This window comes from Otolemur garnettii, unplaced genomic scaffold (genome assembly GCF_000181295.1).
Source record: "Otolemur garnettii isolate 467f Iridium unplaced genomic scaffold, OtoGar3 scaffold00111, whole genome shotgun sequence".
NCBI lineage: Eukaryota > Metazoa > Chordata > Mammalia > Primates > Galagidae > Otolemur > Otolemur garnettii.
Genome location: NW_003852506.1, coordinates 1732299 through 1751470, shown reverse-complemented (window position 1 = coordinate 1751470; position 19172 = coordinate 1732299). Strand labels below are relative to the sequence as shown.

General features: G+C 44.5%; 1 protein-coding gene across 3 annotated transcripts in view; it reads left to right on the top strand.

Annotated features, from left to right (window-relative positions):
- The window catches only part of MRPS6 (mitochondrial ribosomal protein S6), a 60370-nt gene extending 42783 nt beyond the window's left edge, over nt 1–17587 (top strand). For all 3 annotated transcript variants that reach the window (XM_023517446.1, XM_012809716.2, XM_003797053.3), the window contains 2 exons: nt 2462–2601; nt 16965–17587. In XM_023517446.1, coding sequence (XP_023373214.1) covers nt 2462–2601; nt 16965–17154 — 330 coding nt within the window. In that variant the 3' untranslated portion in view covers nt 17155–17587. The remainder of the gene's footprint in view (nt 1–2461; nt 2602–16964) is intronic.
- The last annotated feature ends 1585 nt before the right edge of the window (nt 17588–19172 follow it).

Here is a 19172-nt window from a genome sequence, read left to right as displayed (position 1 = left end):
TGGCTTTGCAGCTGTCGCAGGCAGAGCTTGCACTTGGCATATTTTGAGGTGGACTACTGTCCACCTTTTCCTTTCAAGGTGTGCAGGTCGCAGAACTTCTCCACTCTCCTTGAAGCCTCTGCTGTTGAAAGGTCAGTCCTCACACACGTTCTACCTCAAACCACGGTGAAAATCTCAATGCAGAGTTTCCAAGGACAGTCTTTGTATCTGAAAATACAAATTTCATGGAAAGTTTTTTTTAAAGGAAATAAGGCTTGGAATTAAGATTCAGCAAAGAATGAGAAAGGCTTTCACATTTCTGTTTTCATAGGTTTTGACTGTTTTCTGTCCTGGCTGCATCTTCCCTGAGTGCTACCGGCTCCTGGGGGTTGTGTAACTCTGAGAAGATGTGGGTTTCCTAGTGAGCTGGGAGGGTTGGTAGTGCAGGCTGGGTGCATCCCAGGGCCACTGGCTTAAAGCTATCTTTGCCTTAGCGTCTAATTTACAGGATAAATTTGTTGATGAGTTTCTCTTCTGGGATGGAAGTAGGCTTAATTAGATTAAGTGTTGGTCATTGACTGAAAGTGTTGTTTATGCTACTTCCATGAATTCTCAGGTTAAATAACTTTATTGAAAGGAAATTTGGTTTGGGGCTCAAGTAGAGATCCTCTTTTTCATTTTGTTCTTCCCATCTTTTTGTTGTCATCTTTTATTATAGTAACTTTTCATATCAGAATCTCTAGAATCGTGGTTTTCCAAATGTGGTCTGAGGCTCCTTGTCTTTGCAGAGGCCTTTTCAGGGGATCATTGTGCAAACATAGGGAGTAGAACAGCTGGTATGTTTGCATAAATCAGGAGGCAGCACTGACTTCTCTATATTCTTCACCACCGTGCAGTTGCAGTTTTCAAAACAACCAGTCTCACTGCACAGTGGTTTTCAGAGTGATGAGTGGTACGGGACAGTATTGGAATCTAGTCTTGGCAGGGGCTGTGAAAGTATGGAGTTCATCCTGCTGTCCAGTGCAGGGACTGACCCAGTGCCATCCCATATCTATTTGTGGACTTCAAGTGGAGGGAAGGCTTGCATTTTACAAGGCAGTCTGTTATATTTTCATACAGCTGTATTTTTCAGAAATGTGTTCTTGTGTACAGATGAAGGCTCTCTTTTCCCTTTGATTCCAGTCTACTTTTGGGGTCCAGTCAAAACCGTCTTTAATATTTGAAGTTAGCTGCTGGGTTTGTTGTTGCTCTTTTCCTTACCCCTCCACGCCCCCTCAATAACCTTACCTCCCCCTCAGGCTTCCGGTGGCCTTTGTGTAGAGGACTATGATGTGTTTCTAACCTACCTGTTTGGAGCTTAAAGTTTATATCTTAAGAGATTAACCTGTCCTAAACTAGATTCATCCCTTACAGTCCCCACCACTTCTCTAGCATTCTTATCTGTGAACAACAAGATCATTCTCCAGCCACCAGATTCTGGTGCTGACCTCTGCCACATCTTGCCCCCATTCTACACATTGCCTTCATTACATTTTTCAGATTTACCCTTGCAAAGTATCATGTGTATACATATGCACTGAGAGATATCTGGAAAGAAATTCACCAACATGTTTAAAGTCTTTTCTGTGAATGCTGGGAGTTTGAGTTTTGTTCATTATGACAGGCCCTTATTACTCACAGACTGGTGCCCCACCTGTGGTCTGCCTTCTCAGCACTTCCTACCCTGGCTCGCGTTCACTGCCCCTGGCCATTGCCCTGCACACGTGTGCCTTCTTGCCCCGCCCCTTTACTCAGTGCCGTTCATCCTTTGTATCTCCACTCACCATTTTTAGGGCTCCTCTCAAGTAAGCTTTCTCTAACGGAACCCTTCTCCCAGCTAAATGTCCGTCCAGAGCCTTCTGGTCTCTCTGCTACTGTCTATGTTCAGCTTCCTGGTCGCCTTATGTATTTTCTTATATTATGCCCTTTGTTAGATTGTAAGCCCCATGAGGGCAGAGATTTGGGGCTCTTTTGGTTACAGTCTCCCAGTTTTGGGGGGGAGGGGGTCAACCCCTTTTCCCACTGGTTGTGGTTTGAAGGGGATGGGCAGGTAAGGTATCCTGCCAACAGGATGCTCGTCTGGAATTTGAATTTTGAATCGTGGGCTACAAGGACTGACAGGAATTGGCACTGACTCAGCCTGGCCAAGCTGCTCTGAAGAAGCTACTCCCTAGTTCCTGCCTCCCAGACCCCTGCAGCTGCTCTGGTCCCTGAATGCTACAAAGCCAGGTTCTTCAAATTTTTCTCCGTACCTGTGAGCCGTCTCATATCCTTACGATAAAGTGTCTCTCTATTTTACATTAGCCAAAACCAGTTTGTTGCTTTCAGAGGTCCCTACCAATAGAACTATTGATTGCACCTGACCAGATTTGATCATTCTAGTTCTTATGCTGACCTTGATGGTATTTTTTCTTTTCTTTAAAAACAAAAACAAAAAAACCAGCCAGAGACTGCTGCTGCTTTGAAACGTACACTAGAAGCCCTGATGGACAGAGGAGCAGTAGTAAGGGGCCTGGAGAACCTGGGTGAACGCACGTTGCCGTATAAGATCTCCGCCCACAGCCAGCGGCACACTCGAGGCGGGTGAGTTTCTTCGTGAAGCACTTGGAAATGGAAAGTGTTCCGTTCCCTTAATATAAGACACTATTACAGCCTCACAGTGCACTGTGCCAGGTATCGTTCAGGTACGTCCTCAACTGTTGTGTTAGTCACAGTCAACCGATGCAGTCGGTTGCGCTGGCTCTTAATAGACCTGCAGAGGCCCTTAATTAGAGCACACAAACAGGCCATCCTGGGAACAGCAGGCCGATAAGCCTTGATTGTGGGAAGCTTCTCTTATCAGCCTGAGCAATGTTTCCCCTAGCATTTAACTTTGGCCTTTAGAACACCTCAGTGAACAGTGTTGTCCACATACTAGTGTGTCGTTGGCAAATGTGCAGGTTGCAGATAACAAGCAGAATGTGCTGCTTTAGACTAATGTGTGTAACCAGAGACTAATCCACAAGAGAAAAACTGTTATATCTACTCCAAGTAATGGTCGCAGTTTTCTATGATGGAACTTTTTCTCCCACTGTGTCCAGCAGCTCCCTCACATATAGGTGAAGGGGTTGATTCTGTAGTAATAATCATAGTGGACATTCTGTAACAATTTATATTAAGCCAGCCTTACATTGTGGATCCCAGATGTGGCACATGGGCCTCCCCTAGGAGTCTATGGCTGTGATTTGGGGGAAGATTCTTCTCTTATTGTTGGGTTTTGTAGAAGCAGGTATCAGAGAAGATAGAGCCAGTTTTAGTAGTGAGGAAAGTCCAGGGGTAGAGAACTCCATTCTCCCCTCTGGGGCTCAGCAGCTCTGCTAGCCTTGAGTGTGTCATTCAGCTGCTTCAGGCACCTCACACAGGTGATTCTTCTGTCTGATAATCTCTCAGATGTGTGTGGGGTCAGCACTGCTTTTGGTCACGTGGATCTGCAGGTGCAGCACACGTAATGGGGCCGAGTGGAGTCACATCTCTCTCATCCAGGCTTCCTCACTGCATGCACTGTGGATTTCATCTTTTGATGGCTTCACCTTGTTTTGTGCTCGTGCTCAGCTTCCTGAGAACACTGCTGAAGAAAGCGCCTGTGGGGTTGCCAGGCAACAGGAGAGCCGTGGTTGGGCTTGCTCCCCAGTCTAGTAACAGTGAGGGATGGGGCGTGTGGGGGGTCCTTCCTCTTCCTTCCCTTCCTCCCTGCCTCCTTCCCCTTCTATCTTTTTTTTTTTTTTTAAATAATGTAACCACATGGGTTTGGTTTAATAGTAAAGCTATGAATTCTTCTGCCTTTTTGTTTAAAGAGGAGCATATAAAATCTGGCCACGGATTTTCAGCAAGGTTCCTGGATGGGGGTCACTGCATGAAGAGGGAAGAAGCCCGTTCCCTTACTCACATGATCCTTCAGGGTGCCCAGTAGGACTATTTCCTTCTACTGTCTTTCCAGGCTGAGCATTTGACTTTGTTAAGGGCTAGCCTGATCAGCATCTTAGAATGTTTACTTCTCACAAGTGCTTGGGTGTCTGAGGACACATTTAGTGTTCAGTCCTCTGTGTGCTATGCTTTCGGATGGGGACAGGACGGCCGATTCTCTTCACAAGTGGGACAAGTTTGGGTTCTGGAGGAGCCCACCAGGGACTAAGCCAGAACTGCTGAGCATGTGAGCCTGGATCCCAGGACTCTGCTGCCTTCACTCTGTCCGCTGACGTTTAAAGATCTTATTCTAGTTCTTTTACTTTCAGACTCCTCAGGAAAGGAGAAGCGACATTCTCTATTATATACGTGTATCATTTGCAGCTGGGCAGAAAGGTGGTGCCCGGCTGCAGTGGGGGAAATTTGAGTATTAAGTTCATTTTTCTGAAATGAATCAATGCCTGGTATTTATTTGTTTGAAGTAATGTTTTTCGAAGTATGGTCCCTGAAACACTGTTTCTATAGAGATGGTCCACCAAAACCAAAAATGGGGTATGTGTGATGGGAGAACCTCTGCTCTCCTCAGAGCAGGGCACATGCGTAGGCCTGTTTGGGAAAGATCCCTTAATTTATTAATTTTATTTGACCATGTTGCCTTTTATTTTTGTAACCCCCATGAATATGCTCCACAGTGACTTTTGGGAAATGAGGCTAAGAGGCGCAAGTGTACTTTAGATGAGGATGTGAGATTGAGCGATATGTCCAGCAATGGTTAGTATGATGCTGTTTTGGCTTTAGGCAGACCCTCCCTAGTCACTGACCCCAGGGTTGTCCATTACATGGCTTTTTACTCATTTGGCATATGTTGGCTCATTTTCCACTGAAGGTGTCAGAAACATTTATTAAGTCAGTTATGTGTTGTGGTGTGCATGGTGCTGGGAAGGCTCACATAGTTGAAATGTTTGGGGAGAATAGTGGTCTTGTTGGTTATGCATTTAGCATTCCAAATTTTGGCCCTTTATGAATAGCCCTAGAGGCAATGACAAGTGTCTGAAATTTTGGTGAGATGCTGATGTGGGAGAGCCAGTTTTTTAGCTGGTTATCTGGGTGCTCTGGGAATCCATTTCTGTTATGGTGCTATTAGTGTTACGTGTTTAATGCTTTTAGGTTTTATGGTGAGAAATGATGTGTCCTAGTGGCATGCCTACATCTCAGGATGTTTCTTGTGATTCTTCTGGTTCCTGGTCTCAAGAAGTTTCTCAGTCTCGTCAGGGAGGTGGCTGCCCAGTGCTACTCTAGGCACCACAGAGAGGCTGTAGGGAAGGCGCCCAGAACAGTGGGAAACAGTGCTTGGCCCGGGGTGATTATTTCCGAGCATGTTGGGTGATTGCTCTATTGTTGTCTCATCCCCACTTCCTCCCCCTAAATTGATCTCCTGCCTCATACACACCCAGTAGGCTGAAAGAGGGGCAGGTTGGAGAGACCTTGCTGCTGAGGGGGAAGTGGCACCTGGTGTTTATTATCATATCAAGACTATTGCCAGTTTATGCTAAAAATAAAAATATAGTCATTCTAAATATTTAGTCATTCTCCACTTCAGAAGCAGGTTGTGTTCCCAAAATTTGTAAGTCTATTGTTTATAAATGAGAACTTAATTTCCCATTGGAACAACTTGATAGTTAAGTTCTCAGACAGGTCCACATAAATTCACTTAATTCACAACCTCTGAGGGTCAGTAGAATTGGGTGAGTCATTTATGTACAGCTGAAGACCATTTTAACCTTGTTTTAAAAAATGCTATTCTGTGCTTCACCTGGTAGCAGAATGGGGCCTGGGTTGAGTCACTTACCAGAGATGAGGACGATATCTTAGACATGTATAACTTATTGACCAGATTTTTTTGTTTTTTTAAGGGCAGTGCTGTCCTGAGTCACCTGTCCCCAGGTGATATGAATTGAAGCAGAGGTGTATTAATTAGATACCCCTGCTGCTGTGTGACCAGGTCAGGGAAGGCTGGATCATGGATGGAAGATTCTGGCCTCATCATGTGCTATCAGGCAGTGTCTGGAAGCCACTGGAGCATGACCCAGAGCTGGGGCCTGAGAAGGCCTGGGAATGTCCCCAGACCTGGATTGGCTTTGGTGTCCTTCAGACCCCCTTTGTACCTCTGAGTGCTTATTTTGATATGCTCATCAGGCCTTGAGGAAGGCAAGGCTGGTGTGGAAAATCCTTATACTGTTTTCCTTAGCCTCTGAAGGGGGAGGATGTCACCTAGGCAGGAAGGAGCAGTGGGAGTGGAGGCTCATTTAGCCCCTTGCTAAAAAGGGGCAGGTGTTTTACTGAGTTGTAGTGACAGCCACCCTCTGCCAGGACCATGTCACGGCTCACTGTGGGGCTGCCCGTAGTTCATGGTGCTCATTTCACTAGGAAGGGCTGGGTGAGGCTGAGCCAAGCTGTGTGGAAGAGATGTGGTGGTGTCCTGCGCAGGGCTGTGGCTTTGTGTAAAGGATGCCCCTGCTGGGGTTGGACTCTTCTACCAGGTGTGATTTCACTGCAGGGAGATTGGGCTGATTTCTGATGCCTGTGTGTATAAGAACTTCTGAGAAGTGATGGGAGTTTTTCTTCTCTGTTTTCTCCCTTCTTTCCCTGTTCTTAAATCTGCTTTAAAATTCAGGTGGATGCTTATAGTAGAGATCTACTGGCCTACATATAAGATGCCCTTGTATTTATGGGTAAGCAGGATGATAAAAATAACTGGCTCCATGGCGAATCAGTGGAATTTTACTGAGTCGCTCCCCAAATGTGTCTGGAGTTTACTCCAAGAGCATTGGCACCTTCTCCAGAGGAGATTTGCTCTCCTCTGTAGTCCCGTTAGCTAACATTTCCATGTTCTTGCACTGTCTGCCAGCATTAAGTCAAGGCCGGCACCCTGACCCTATTCCCGTGTGTAGGTGCTTCGTGCCGAGTCTTGGGGCAGGGCTGCTATAGCCTTGAAGGTTTCTTTTTAGTGGCATTGCCCCAAGATTTGTAAGGACTCTGCAGCAGGTTTGGTGGTTTTGAAAATGTATGAAAACCAACAAAAAAAGAAATGGGGCCTTTCCATGCAGAGGGTGCCTTGGTTTAAAAGCCTGAACCTGGCAGGGTCTAACCCAGATGGTGCAGGAGCTGGTGTATACAGGAGCTGGTTCAGGCAGGTCTGTTTTCTGTCTTCAGAAAGGCTCAAAGATGCTTCAGGCTACAAAACCCTCCTCTCTCCCCTCCTTCCTCCCCTCCCCCTCCCCCACCCACCCTGAGCCACTGAGCATCAGTGGAAATTTCCACTTGTCTGCTGGGGGAAGGGGAGGGTGAGGGAGACAGACAAAGAACATAACTCAAATTCAAGCAAGCTGTTTTTATGGAAAACTTGTAAATATAGGGTTAGGACAAGAGTGAAATTAAAAAAATAACCACCTTTACATTTAAGAGCACTACAAGAAAACACACTTTCTCTCTTGACTGCTTAGGGAAGTGAGATGGGGCTGGAGGCCCAGTGGTCTGTCTGGTTTGTGCCAGAAGGCAGCTGGGTGGCATGAAGTAGGACTCAAGGGGAGGAGCAGAGAGGACTCTGCAGCTGCTGGTCCCTCAGTGCGTCTGCAATGATGCAGTATTCCTGGGGATTATTGTTTTTTACCATTGGACACCATCTATCCTTGGGAAGCTGTTTTTCTGGGTCTTTTCAGATCTCCAGGGGGTTGGGATCAGATAGTGGAGAGTTTTTAAGTATGGGAGTGTTTTAGGAAAGACAGGAGATTAAATTATCACCTTGAAGACCATGTGGGCAGCTTCTACCTAGGAAGTAGTCCCTGTTGCAGCTTCTGAGCTTTGGTGTCCGCAGTGAGAGCTGCACTGATGCCTGGACCCTTCCCTGGCACCTCCTTTCCTTCTTGCCTGGTGTCAGTCATCTCTTCACTGCCACCTCTGTAGAGTTGGTGTGTGTAAAGTGAAGTGCTTTTCCAGAGAGAGAGATGCTTGAGTAAAGCTGATAGGAACTTTGTAGATGCAGTGATTTTATAATTAGTACCATACCTGGGAAAACAGACCTTTAAATGTAAACGTTGCTGGGCTCGTGTTGAAGGCAGTGGTGGTGCTCATGTGAATCTGGTGCCTGGTATGCAGAACCCTTTCACTCAAGCCACATAGGTTGTGGCTGAAAGTGTTGGAAATGTGTGGTAGCATTTGAGGTTTCTCCAAAATGATCTCTGTACTTATTGATTGTATCACTGATTAGAAGTAGGAAATGGAAAACTAGCTATTTGGTGAACTTTATTATATTCTTATTTTCATATTGGGATGTCAGGCTTTGGGGCGTCTCCAGGCAATTGGAGTGTCATCATAATTCTAAACTATCCTGTCTTGATTGAGAAGCTGCCCATGGGGATGAGAAAGAGCCCACATATGTTAGGCCTTCTGGTCTTGTGTTTTGATTCTGCCTAACTTGGTTAGGAGAAGAAGCAAACATTCATAACATGTTGTGGATGTGGAAGCTTCTTGATCTTTAATTCTTCCAGGCCAGGAGGAGGGTGGGGCTGAGAGCTCTGAGATTCTCTGGAGACGCTGAGCCCCTCTTCTCGCCCTTTCCTTTGAGCAGCAGCTCCTGAGAGCTTCAGGATGGTTTCTCTGTGGCCACCTTCAGGAGGATGTAGGGACTAGATCTTGAGAGTTCTAAGGTCATTTCTTTCAGCCCACTTTCCATTTTCATAGGTCTTTCATGGACCTGTACTGTCATGGGAAAGTAGTCCTTGCAGACATCAGAAGCTGTGCAGCTTCACAACTCCAAATGGTTGTTTCTAGGCCTTATTTACTTCATGAGTAAAATTGGAAAGGCAGGTTGTACCCCGTGTTGTTGCATCAGTGTAAATAAAGTCTCATCCTTATTTTTGGGTCATCTGTAATTAACAGTGCCCATTGCCATGGATGTTGATGATGGCGTCATTGCCACAGTTGCCCAAAGGAGTTGGGGGGCTTGTTGGAGTAATGGGAGCCTGGGTTCTGCTGGCGCAGAAACTCTGTAACTGTTCAGCTGGACTGTGTGTTCTAGGAGGGAAGCTGTGTCCTTTATCTCCTTCATTCTCTGAGGTTCGCCCAAATTAGATGCTCCTTACACAGGGAATTTCCCCAGTCAAGTGGGCAGGAAAAAAAGAGTATTTACCAGGAACGGCCAGGACTTGGTCAGGTCCTTCCTGTGTGGGAGGGTCATGGTGGACCAGTCATCTGTGTGCTTGGGCCAACAGCAGCAGTTTGTCCTAGACTTCTGCTCTGGCTCTTGGAGCAGAGGGAGGGACAGCTTGGTTCCACTGGAGGTGGTGGGGAGGAGGAGGTCCAGCTTTGCACGGAGATCAGTGAAGACAGTAAGATCCACCCATCTCTGAGCCACTTCCCTTGACTTTGTTTTGGTGGCACTTCTTTATTTGTGGGAATTTCCACTTTGCAATATGGAGCTATGGGAGTGGAAGTGGGCTCTGCCCTCTTGGCCCAGGCTTAGATCAGTAGGGTGGAGATAAGTGTGAAATGAGGCTCACAAGCCGTGGCTGTGGGTGCACACCCACGTGCTAGCTGGTGCGCTTGTTTGGGTTGGTTCTAAAGAGAAGGAACGTTGTGACAGGTGGAGGAGCTGCAGAGCAGGGAGGGGTGCAAAGGGAGAGGGGTTGTGGTAGCAGTGGGCAGCCTTCAGAAGCCTGTACTGCCCAGTGTTAGGATTTCCGGGTCTTTATCTGGGACTTCTCTATATCCTTGAGAAACTTCCATGCTGGCTGCCAGGTGAGCAGAGCAAGGAGCTGCAGAGTCTTGTCTGGAACCCCGAGCTTGGTTCTCCCTTTGTGACCTTGGGCAGTTCCCTAGTGTAATGTGTGGTACATGGCATCTCACTGGAGCACTGCCCTGTGTGGCATACAGCGTCCCTCTGATGCCCTGCATGGCACACAATGTCTCACTTGGGGGTTCAATTTCCTCACGTGGAGGAGTTGGACTGCATCATCTGTTCAAAGCACTTCCATTTTGTGATTCTATAACCTGTTTGGTCCCTAAACTGTCTAGTGCTCCTTGTGTCCTGGAGTCAAAAGCCCTGCTCTGTTTGAATCCTGGTGGCAACCACTTAGTAGCTAGGTGCACTTGAGCTGACAGCTGGATCTTCCTTGAGTCTCTTCTCAAAAGCGTTGAATTGTAGACTCACAGGCAGCAGCAGTGTGCAGGAGGCCACTTTGAGAGCCACTGGGGGAGTAGCTGTTGTAGGGAGAGGCTGCTGGGTGCAGCCCCACACTGGCACTGCATCCTTCTTCCGTTCCCTCAGTGGCCACATGGAGTGTAGCTGCTACCTTTCTTCTCTCCTTAGAGCTGTTTAGAAGGTGAAAGAGCACTTTGAAAATTGGAGAGTCTCATGTAACAGTTGTATGTTTGGAGTTTCCATCCTTGAGTCTTCTTTCCACCATTTTCACAAAATGGTATCCACATACTCAGGTGTGTTTGTGAGGATTATTTGGTGAGTGTCTTCAGACTGCTTTTCAGGAAGACTGTGTGAGAATTGATCTGCAGAGACAGTTGGGTTGGTTTTCGGCAACAGTAAACACACTTTCTCCAGACTGAGAATGTGCTTAAGACTCCCAGGCATGCCCACAGAAATGCCTCTTAAAGCCATGATGCAGATGAACGGAAAAAGGGAGAAAGCAGTGCTTGCTGTGAACAGTGTCGTATGTAAACAAACACAGCCCGAGAGAGGGTATGGGAATAGGTTGTATAGTTGAGTGTAAAGAAGGCCAGGCTCAGGGGAACAGGACATACCTGAGGACTTTCTGGAGGGAGGGACTTCCAACCCTTGTAAGGCTGGCAGTGGCGATGTCTGGGCTGTTGGATTCCCTGAACAAGGTGCCCTTCCTGAGTATGTCCATCTGCAGCGCCCCTGTGTGGCACATGGCATCTCACTAGCGTAATGTGTGGCACACGGCATCTCACTAGTGTAATGTGTGGTACGTGGCATCTCACTGGAGCACTGTCCTGCGTGGCACACAGTGTCTCTCTGGTGCCATGTGTGGTACATGGTGTCTCACTAGCACCCTGCTGTATATGGAATAAAGCAAGAGACAAGACACTTCCAGAGAAATAAGGCAACAGGCGACAAAGGAGGAAAGACCTAGGAGAGCGTGCACACATATTTGAGGAAAAACCACCTGCTGTAGAGTAAGTGTGGGGATGTTGGCAGACAGGGTGAAGGCATAACTTTGGGTAATGGAAGGGCATTTTGATGATTTACTAAGTGAAAGCCCGCATGATAGGTGGGAAGGAAGAAATGCTGGAGGATTCCATTGGGTGAGAGTCCCCTTCCCTGGTCACCAAGTGGCAACGGGCGATTATGGGAGGTGGGTGGATAAGGCTGGGGCATTGGTGAGAAAGATGAAATTTGAAGTTAATCACACTTTTTTTTAAGGCTCCATCCCAGAGCCTTGCTCCAAATAACTAAGAGATAATTAATGTTGAACAAGTAAGCAGGTTGTAAATTGTGTATTTGCAGTCCTATTACCTGCTATAAGCGAGTGGAATTAAACTTCAGAAAGTTTGGCCAGGGTGGTATGTAGTTTTCAGAGTAAGCTCAAGTGGTGGTCTCATCAGCCAGCAAATGTGGCAAGTTACTGCCTCAGGTTTATGAGATAGGAGTGCTAACACCACTTTTATTTCATTTCCCAGGGAACCTGGCAGTCTTTGTCAGCTGTGGTTCTTCCTTCTTGTCCCCACCCACACCAGGTCACTGCCAAGTCCTGACTGTTCAGCTTCCTAAACAGCAGTGTACAGTGTGCAGATTAATAAGGTTTGCCATCTGTACACACCCATGAAATCACCTGTCAGAATTGCAGACACGTTGTTCATCCTCAGAGTTCCCCCTTGCCCCTCCGATTCCCTCCCTCCACTTCTCCTTCACCCTAAGAAACCACTGATCCAGTTTCTTTCACTGTACATTGGTTTATTTTGACTTTTTCGACTTTACACGATGGTGCAAAGCAGTTCCCATTCAGTAGTAACTGTACTTGAATACATATACAACCATTCTGCTTTTCACTTTTGGTACAGTGTTCAACAGAATTACCTGAGCTTTTCGACACTTACAAAATAGGCCTGGTGCAGTTACCGGTTCAGAGCACATTTAACATGGGCTTGACTAGATGATGTTAGGTTAGTGTATCAAATGTCTTTGAACTTAGGAGTTTTTCAACTTATGTTGGGTTTATCAGGACATAGCCCCACTGTAAGTCAAGAAATGTTGGTGTTTTTTTGGAATTCTGACCTTTTTTTACTCTAGTTTCCCTCAGCATGCAGGGGTAGAGGAGAACCTACGGCCTTGGGGCCACATGTGGCCCTCTGAATTCTTGAGTGCGGCCTTTTGACTGAATCCAGATTTTACAGAACAAAGCTTTGATTTGGATGAGGGGCTGCACTTGGGGCTCTGGAAGGCCACTTGTGGCCCCTAGGCCACAGGTTCCCCACCCTTTTGGTATGTTTGTTCTTACATGTTGATGGTTGTTTGTGTCGTTTCCAGTTTGGCACTGTGACCCCTGAAGTGTTACCACTTGTGTACAAGAACACGTGCTTTGATGTCTTTGAATAAAAACCTGGGTCATGACGACAGGTGTATGTTTATTTAAGAAAATACTAAACTTTTTTTTTTTTAAGTGATTATGTCATTTGAATTCCCACTAGTAGTGTATGAGAATGCCAATTTTTCCACATTCTTGCCAACACATGGTATGGCAAGTCTTTTTAATTTCAGCTGTTCTAGTAGGTGTCTCTATGTGATTTTAATTTGCATTTCTCTAATGACTACTGGCTTTCAGCATCTTTTCATGTGCTTCTTTGCCATTATATGGGTAAATCTTACCTGTAATGTCTGTTCAGATCTTATGCCCATTGTTTTAAAATTAACTTTTATTTTTAAAAATTGTTTTGAAAGTTCTTTATGTTCTAGATGTCAGTCCTTTAGTAGATATGTAATTTGCAAATTAGTCTGTGGCTTATCTTATTCAAAGAGCAAGCAGTTTTTAATTTTGATGAAGTCTAATTTATTAAAATTTTCTATTACCAATTTTGCTATTGGTATTGTTTCTAAGGAATCTTTGCTTAATCCAAGGCCTCCTGTATTTTCTTCTAGAAGTTTTACAGCTTTATGTTTTACATTTAAATTTATGTTTCATTTTGAGTTAATTTTTTTTATATAGGACAAGTATGGAGCAAAGTTTACTATTTTGCTTACAGATATTAAATAATTCCAGCAATATTTGTTGAAGAGACTCTTTTCCACTGAACTGCCTTTGTAACTTTGTCAAAAATTGGTTGGGCATGCACATATGTATGATCTTCATTTCTGGGCTTTCTGTTCTTTTGATCTGTTTGTGTATCTGTACATGAATACCATACCTTTTTAATTACTACAGCTTTATAATAAGTATTAAAATCAGGTGGTGTTAGTCCTTCAACTTACATTCTTTGTCAGAGTTGTTTTGGCTGTTCTAAATTCATGGTCTTTCCATATGAACTTTAGAATCAGTTTGCTGAGATTTTTGATTGCAGTTGTCTTGAATCTGTAGAGCAATTTGGAGAAAGTTGACATCTAAATCACAATATATCTTTCCATTTATGTAGGTTTTCTTTAATTTCTTTCAGCACTGTTTTGTAGTTTTTAGTGCACAGATCTTGCATACCTTTTGTCAGACTTTATAGTATTTCATATGCAATTTTAAAGTCCTCTATTGTTGCTACTACATAATACACAAATAAAATCGATTTTATATCTTATAACCTAGCTAAATTCACTTCCAGTTCTAGTATCTTTTTATAGATTTGTTTTCTCTCTCTATTGTGAGGTCTGCACATAAAGACAGTTTTACTTATTAGTCTGAATGCCTTTCCTTTTTCTTGCCCTATTCTATTGGCAAGAGCCTTCAGTGCAGTTTGAATAGAGGTGGTGGCAGTGAATTCTTTGTTTGTTCCTTGTCACTAGTTGGGGAAATGTTAAAGGTTTTTCAGAGATGCCTGTTATAAGTTAGAGAAAGGTTGCTGAGAGTTTTTATCATGGATGGCTATGGGATTTTGTTGAATGCTTTTATTTGGATTTATTGAAACGATCCATATGGTTTTTCTTTTTAAATTTGTTAATATGGTGAAAATATGTTGGTAGATTTTCAAATGTTAAACCAATCTTGTGTTCTTAGGATAAACTTTACTTGGTCATGAGGTATTTCCCTTTTTACATATTATAGTAGTCAGTTTGCTAAAAATTTGGAACTTTTTCATTTATGTTCATGAATGATTTTGGTCAGATCTTTTTTTCTTGTAATGTCTTTGGTTTTGACATGGAGTAATCCTGACTTTATGAAACAAATTGAGATGTCTTCCCATTTCCCGGATAAGTTTATGTGAATTGATATTTTATTCCTTAAATACTTGGTATAATTTGCCAGTGAAGTCATCTGGGTTCTCTTTGTGGAAAGGTATTTAACAAGATATTTAATTTCTTTAACAGATACAAAGCTATTCAGGTTATCTGTATCTTCTTGAGTAAGCATTGGTAGTTTATGTTCTTTAATGAATTTGACCATTTATCTGAGCTATCAAATTTACTGCAAAACTTTCCCCTGTGATCCTTTTAATATTGTAAAATCTGTAGTCATTTCACTTGCCTCATTCCTGCTGCTGCTAATTTGTGTCTACCTCCTTTTTGATTATCTGTGTATGTTCTCAGTGAACTAGTATTTGGTTTCATTGATAGTCTCTGGTTTTCTTTTTTTCTGTGTTAGAAATTTCTTCACCCCCCTTCCTCCCTCTTACTGGATTTAATTTCTTCTTTTTCTAGTTTCTTTCCTACGTGTTCAGTACATACAAATTTCCTGCTGAGTATTGCTTCAGAGGGATCCCCAGGTTTAGAGATATATTGTGCTTTGATTTTCATTCAATTAAAATACTTTGTCTTTTGATTTCTTCTTTGCCCAGTTGGTCAAACTTAGATATGTGTTTAGTTTTCCGAGTCTTTGGGGATTTTCCCAAGATTGTTCCGTCTGACTTAATTCCCTTTAGCTTTATAAAGTCTTGTTTTATGGTCAACATGGTTGACCTTGGTCACTGTTCTGTGTGTACAAAAGGAAGATGCAGATCCTGCTAGTATTGGGTGAAGGGTTCTGTAAATGTCAGTTCTGCTTGGTTGATGTTGTTCACTTTTTCTGTATCCTTGGTGGTTTTGTATATAGTCATTCTGTCAATACTGAGAGAGGAATGTTAAAAGCTCCAGTTGTAATTGTGGATTAATGTATTTCTCTACTCCTTTATCTTCTTCCTGTATGCTGATGCCCTGCTGTACCGTGTATACACATTTAAGATTGTTGTATCTTCTTGGTGGCTCTGTCATCATGTATTGTGTCTCTCCATCCCTGGTCATTTTCTTTGCTCTGGAGTCTACTTTGATTTGATTGTAGCCACTTGAGCTTTCTTTTGATTTGTTTTTGCTTAATATATATTTTTATGTCCTTTTGTTTTAATTATTTCTTTACTTGAACGATTTTCCCACTAGGCTTGGGTAAGAGTGAATGATCCTTGGGAAATTTTCTTAAAACTCTTGAACCCTCTTTGCTCTCTGTATGGAATTATAAAATTGCCAGTCCTTTTCTTGTAAGTTTCTTTCTTGTTGAATTTATTCTTTTTCAATTAGGTTTTCCTGCATTCTATGAAAAATCACCCATTTCATACTGTACCACCACTGTCAAAGACTCACTCTGCACCTTCCCTGTGTGAGTCTCTGCTCAATGTGCAAGGTAATGCAAAGCCCCCCTTCCTGTGGTCGTGTAAACAAAGAACTATAAAACAAAGAGCTACGGTGCCTGTGGTGGTGACCAAGTGCTGTGGGGAACAAAATCAAGAATTGAGTGAGGGAGCCAGAGAGAAATGGGGCTGGGCAGGTGGGTCAGTGAGAGGGCTACTTGAGAAGTGGTCACAGAAGCCTCTGTGGGAAGGGACATCTGGGCAGAAAGGTGGCAGAGGTGGTAGAGGTGTGGGGTGAACTGTGTGGAATATGGGCAAAGAACGTTTCTGGCCAAAGGAACAGCGAGTGCAGAGGGGAGTGTGTTTGGGCTTCTGAGAATGGTATGGTCAGTAAAACAAAGCAAGTGGTGTTAGAAGGATCTTCTGAACCAGCTAGAGCATGGCAGGATTTTGAAGTCCTGCAGTGAAAACTGTCCAAATCAAACAGTACAAGGGAGGCCTGAACTTTCTGCTCTGGGAGTAGGGGTGGGCAGGGAAGAAGGATGCTGCTTTGCGTTGTTAGTGCAGACTGAGTGACCTTAAAGGCCACTGAACTGTGTGGGCATTGTCTGCTGCGAGTAGGTGTCGAATTCCTTTTCTTACCCAAGGTTCAAACAATTTTTTTGTTGTTGTTCCTTGTTAGTCTTGAACATACAGGACAGTCTTAGGTGAGTCCCGTGCCGCCTTTAATCCTTTCTCTTGTTTGTGAAGTGAGGCTCCTACTTTACAAGTGTGTCTAAGTGTGTTTCTTAGGTATGTTAAATCACATGTAAAATCCTTTGGAAAATTAGAAAACTACCTAGTAGATATTTTCACAACAATCATTACCTGATAATCTGGAAAATTCAGTCTCATTGGTGGGTTGGACAATTCTGTTCATGCACCCATAATTTCCCTATACTTCCTAGTTTTTCCCAGAGTATGGAATGTCACAATGCTTTCTGCTGCCCTAATGGTTTGTTTAGATTTGTATTTTCACCAGAGTAATGGGAACAGTCATAGGAAAAGAGAGATGGGGCACACTGCTGCACCTCTGTTTAGCTTGCCAGCTGGGAGTTTCTATTTGGACAACAGTGTGTTTGTGTTTATTTGTACTTGATGCCTGTCTAGGAAGAGTAAAATGGAAACATTGAGCAAAATAGTGGAATTACTATGTTTCAGAATGCAGGCATTCACAAATTTTTATTTTATTACAGGTATTTCTTGGTGGATTTTTATGCACCAACAACAACTGTTGAAAGCATGATGGAGCACTTGTCTCGAGACACTGATGTGATTAGACCGAATATTGTAAAACATCCTCTGACCCAGGAAATAAAAAAGTGTGACGGGATTGTCCCGGTCCCACTTGAAGAAAAGTTATATTCCACGAAGAAGAAGAAGTGAGAAGATGGACCAGATTCGAGCCCTGAATTTAATTCTCTCTCATTTGCACAGCACAGATGTGACTAGTGTACAGGTTGGCCTTTGTGTGAGAGTGCATTGCAGGTGCATCTGATTTTCCTAGGGTATTTTTAACTCTTGGTTCCCTTTGCTTCAAGAGACGGGGGGACTGCCCACTGAGAACTGCTCTGTAATCTGCAGTCCCAGCAAATCACTCTTCATCTTGTTTTCATTAATGTGATTTCTCTGGTAGGACTTTCTTCTCATGACAGTAACATCATTTTGATGAGCAGAACTTATAAGACTACCTAAGACTGTGGGCTGGTCATTCGGATTGTTTAACCGTGCAAAAATAAACCTTGAAGGTCACTGGATTATATGAACAACTGTTGCTCAGAGTTAATAAACCTGATTGGAGAAACTCCGGGAGGTGTTTTTTGTCTTCACCTTTTCCCTTACAGCACACTGCCCGGGGCTTCACAAATGCCCAGTGGTGGGAGGGAGGTATTTCCCCCAAACCTGGTGAAGGTCAGAGGCAGACTGGGGGGCAGTGGAGGTGTGTCCTTTCCTTGACCACAGGCCATTCTACAAAATTAGGAAGTTTTTTCTCTTCCATCTCACTTGTCTTTATGGAGGGACTTGTGTGTTCTGGGGCAGTTGAGCTCTGGTGCTGCTTCTGTCATTTCTTTTCCTTGGCACCTGCTGGCTTCCCTGCCTCTGTCAGCCCCAGGCAGGCCTCTTTGGGGAAGTCATGTCCTGGCAGTGGCTTGGCTTCTGGGACAGGTGAGGGTAAGGTTGGAATAGTCACTTGCTTCTCATCCCCTGTCTCCTCAGGGCTGGAGAATTGGGAAGACTTGCCCAACCCTTCCGCCTTCCCAGGGGGTGCCCAGCACGGAGTGTTTGTCACCAGCGCAGGTAACAGAGCTTCTGTGCATAGTCTGTGGTTAAGTTGATTTGTATGATCAGACCACTCTGAAGCAGGATGCAGCCGAGAGACCTGGCCTTTGCCACGTGTGGCAAGACTGAAGGATGGAGAGATGTGTGCGAGGTACCCGGGGAGGGCACTTCTCCAGCTCCCAGGCGGTGCTTCCTCTGTGCAGCTGCCTGTCTGCACTGGGTCACCAGCTCTGTCACTTTGCTTATTCTTATGAGCAGGGTGTATCCAGCTTCAACTTCCTACAGAAGCGAAAAGCTGTAAAAAGTCTCCTAAGAGAATAATAATTTAGTTAAAAAGGTCATTAAGAACTGTAGACTGGAAATACAGGGATAAAGTAGTAGAGACAGTCTGGGAGGACGTGCTGCTTCCTGTCTTGCTGGAAGTTTCCTGAAGGTATGGCCCTCAGTGCTCGGAGCAGCTCCTTTGCAGATGCCTCATATCTGTCTGGTTTTGGGTGTCACCTGAGGGACAGTCTGTTCTGTAGAGCTTACTAAGTGTGTCGTACTACACATGTTTTTTTCTATGAACCTCATTTAATCCTTTCAGCAACCCCTTAAAGGGAGCGTGGTTATCGGTTATCTCTCGTAGGACAAGGAAACCCACTCATTTTGACTGTGACTCCACGGGTACCAGGTGACAGCTGGGATCTTGAACTGGGAACTCTGATGCCATACGGTATTTTCTGTCTATCTCATAATATTGAGGTTGTCTTTGTCCTCTGGAGTTAAACAGGGAACCTGGGTGTCTGCGGTGAAGTGCTACCACTCAGGTAATGATATTAGTCCTTGGGGCCTGAATGTGCCACTGGTACTTCTTTTCCTGCACGCGCTAGTCCCTAAGAAGACTGTTGACACCATTGGGTGTTCCGGGTCACGCATGGGAGTCCTGTGGCACAGTTTAGAGAGTGTTCAGAAGGAGGCTGGCTAGTAGGACAGCTGTGCTCTGATATGAAGCCACTGTACTTCCCCTCTGAGCCTCTGCAGCCTCAGCAACGAAGGGCCCTTGTAGCCTCCGACCTGTCAAGAGAGCCAGCATTGTGTGGGCAGCTCATTTTCTGTCAAAGCTGAGCCTCCCATCTTCTTGC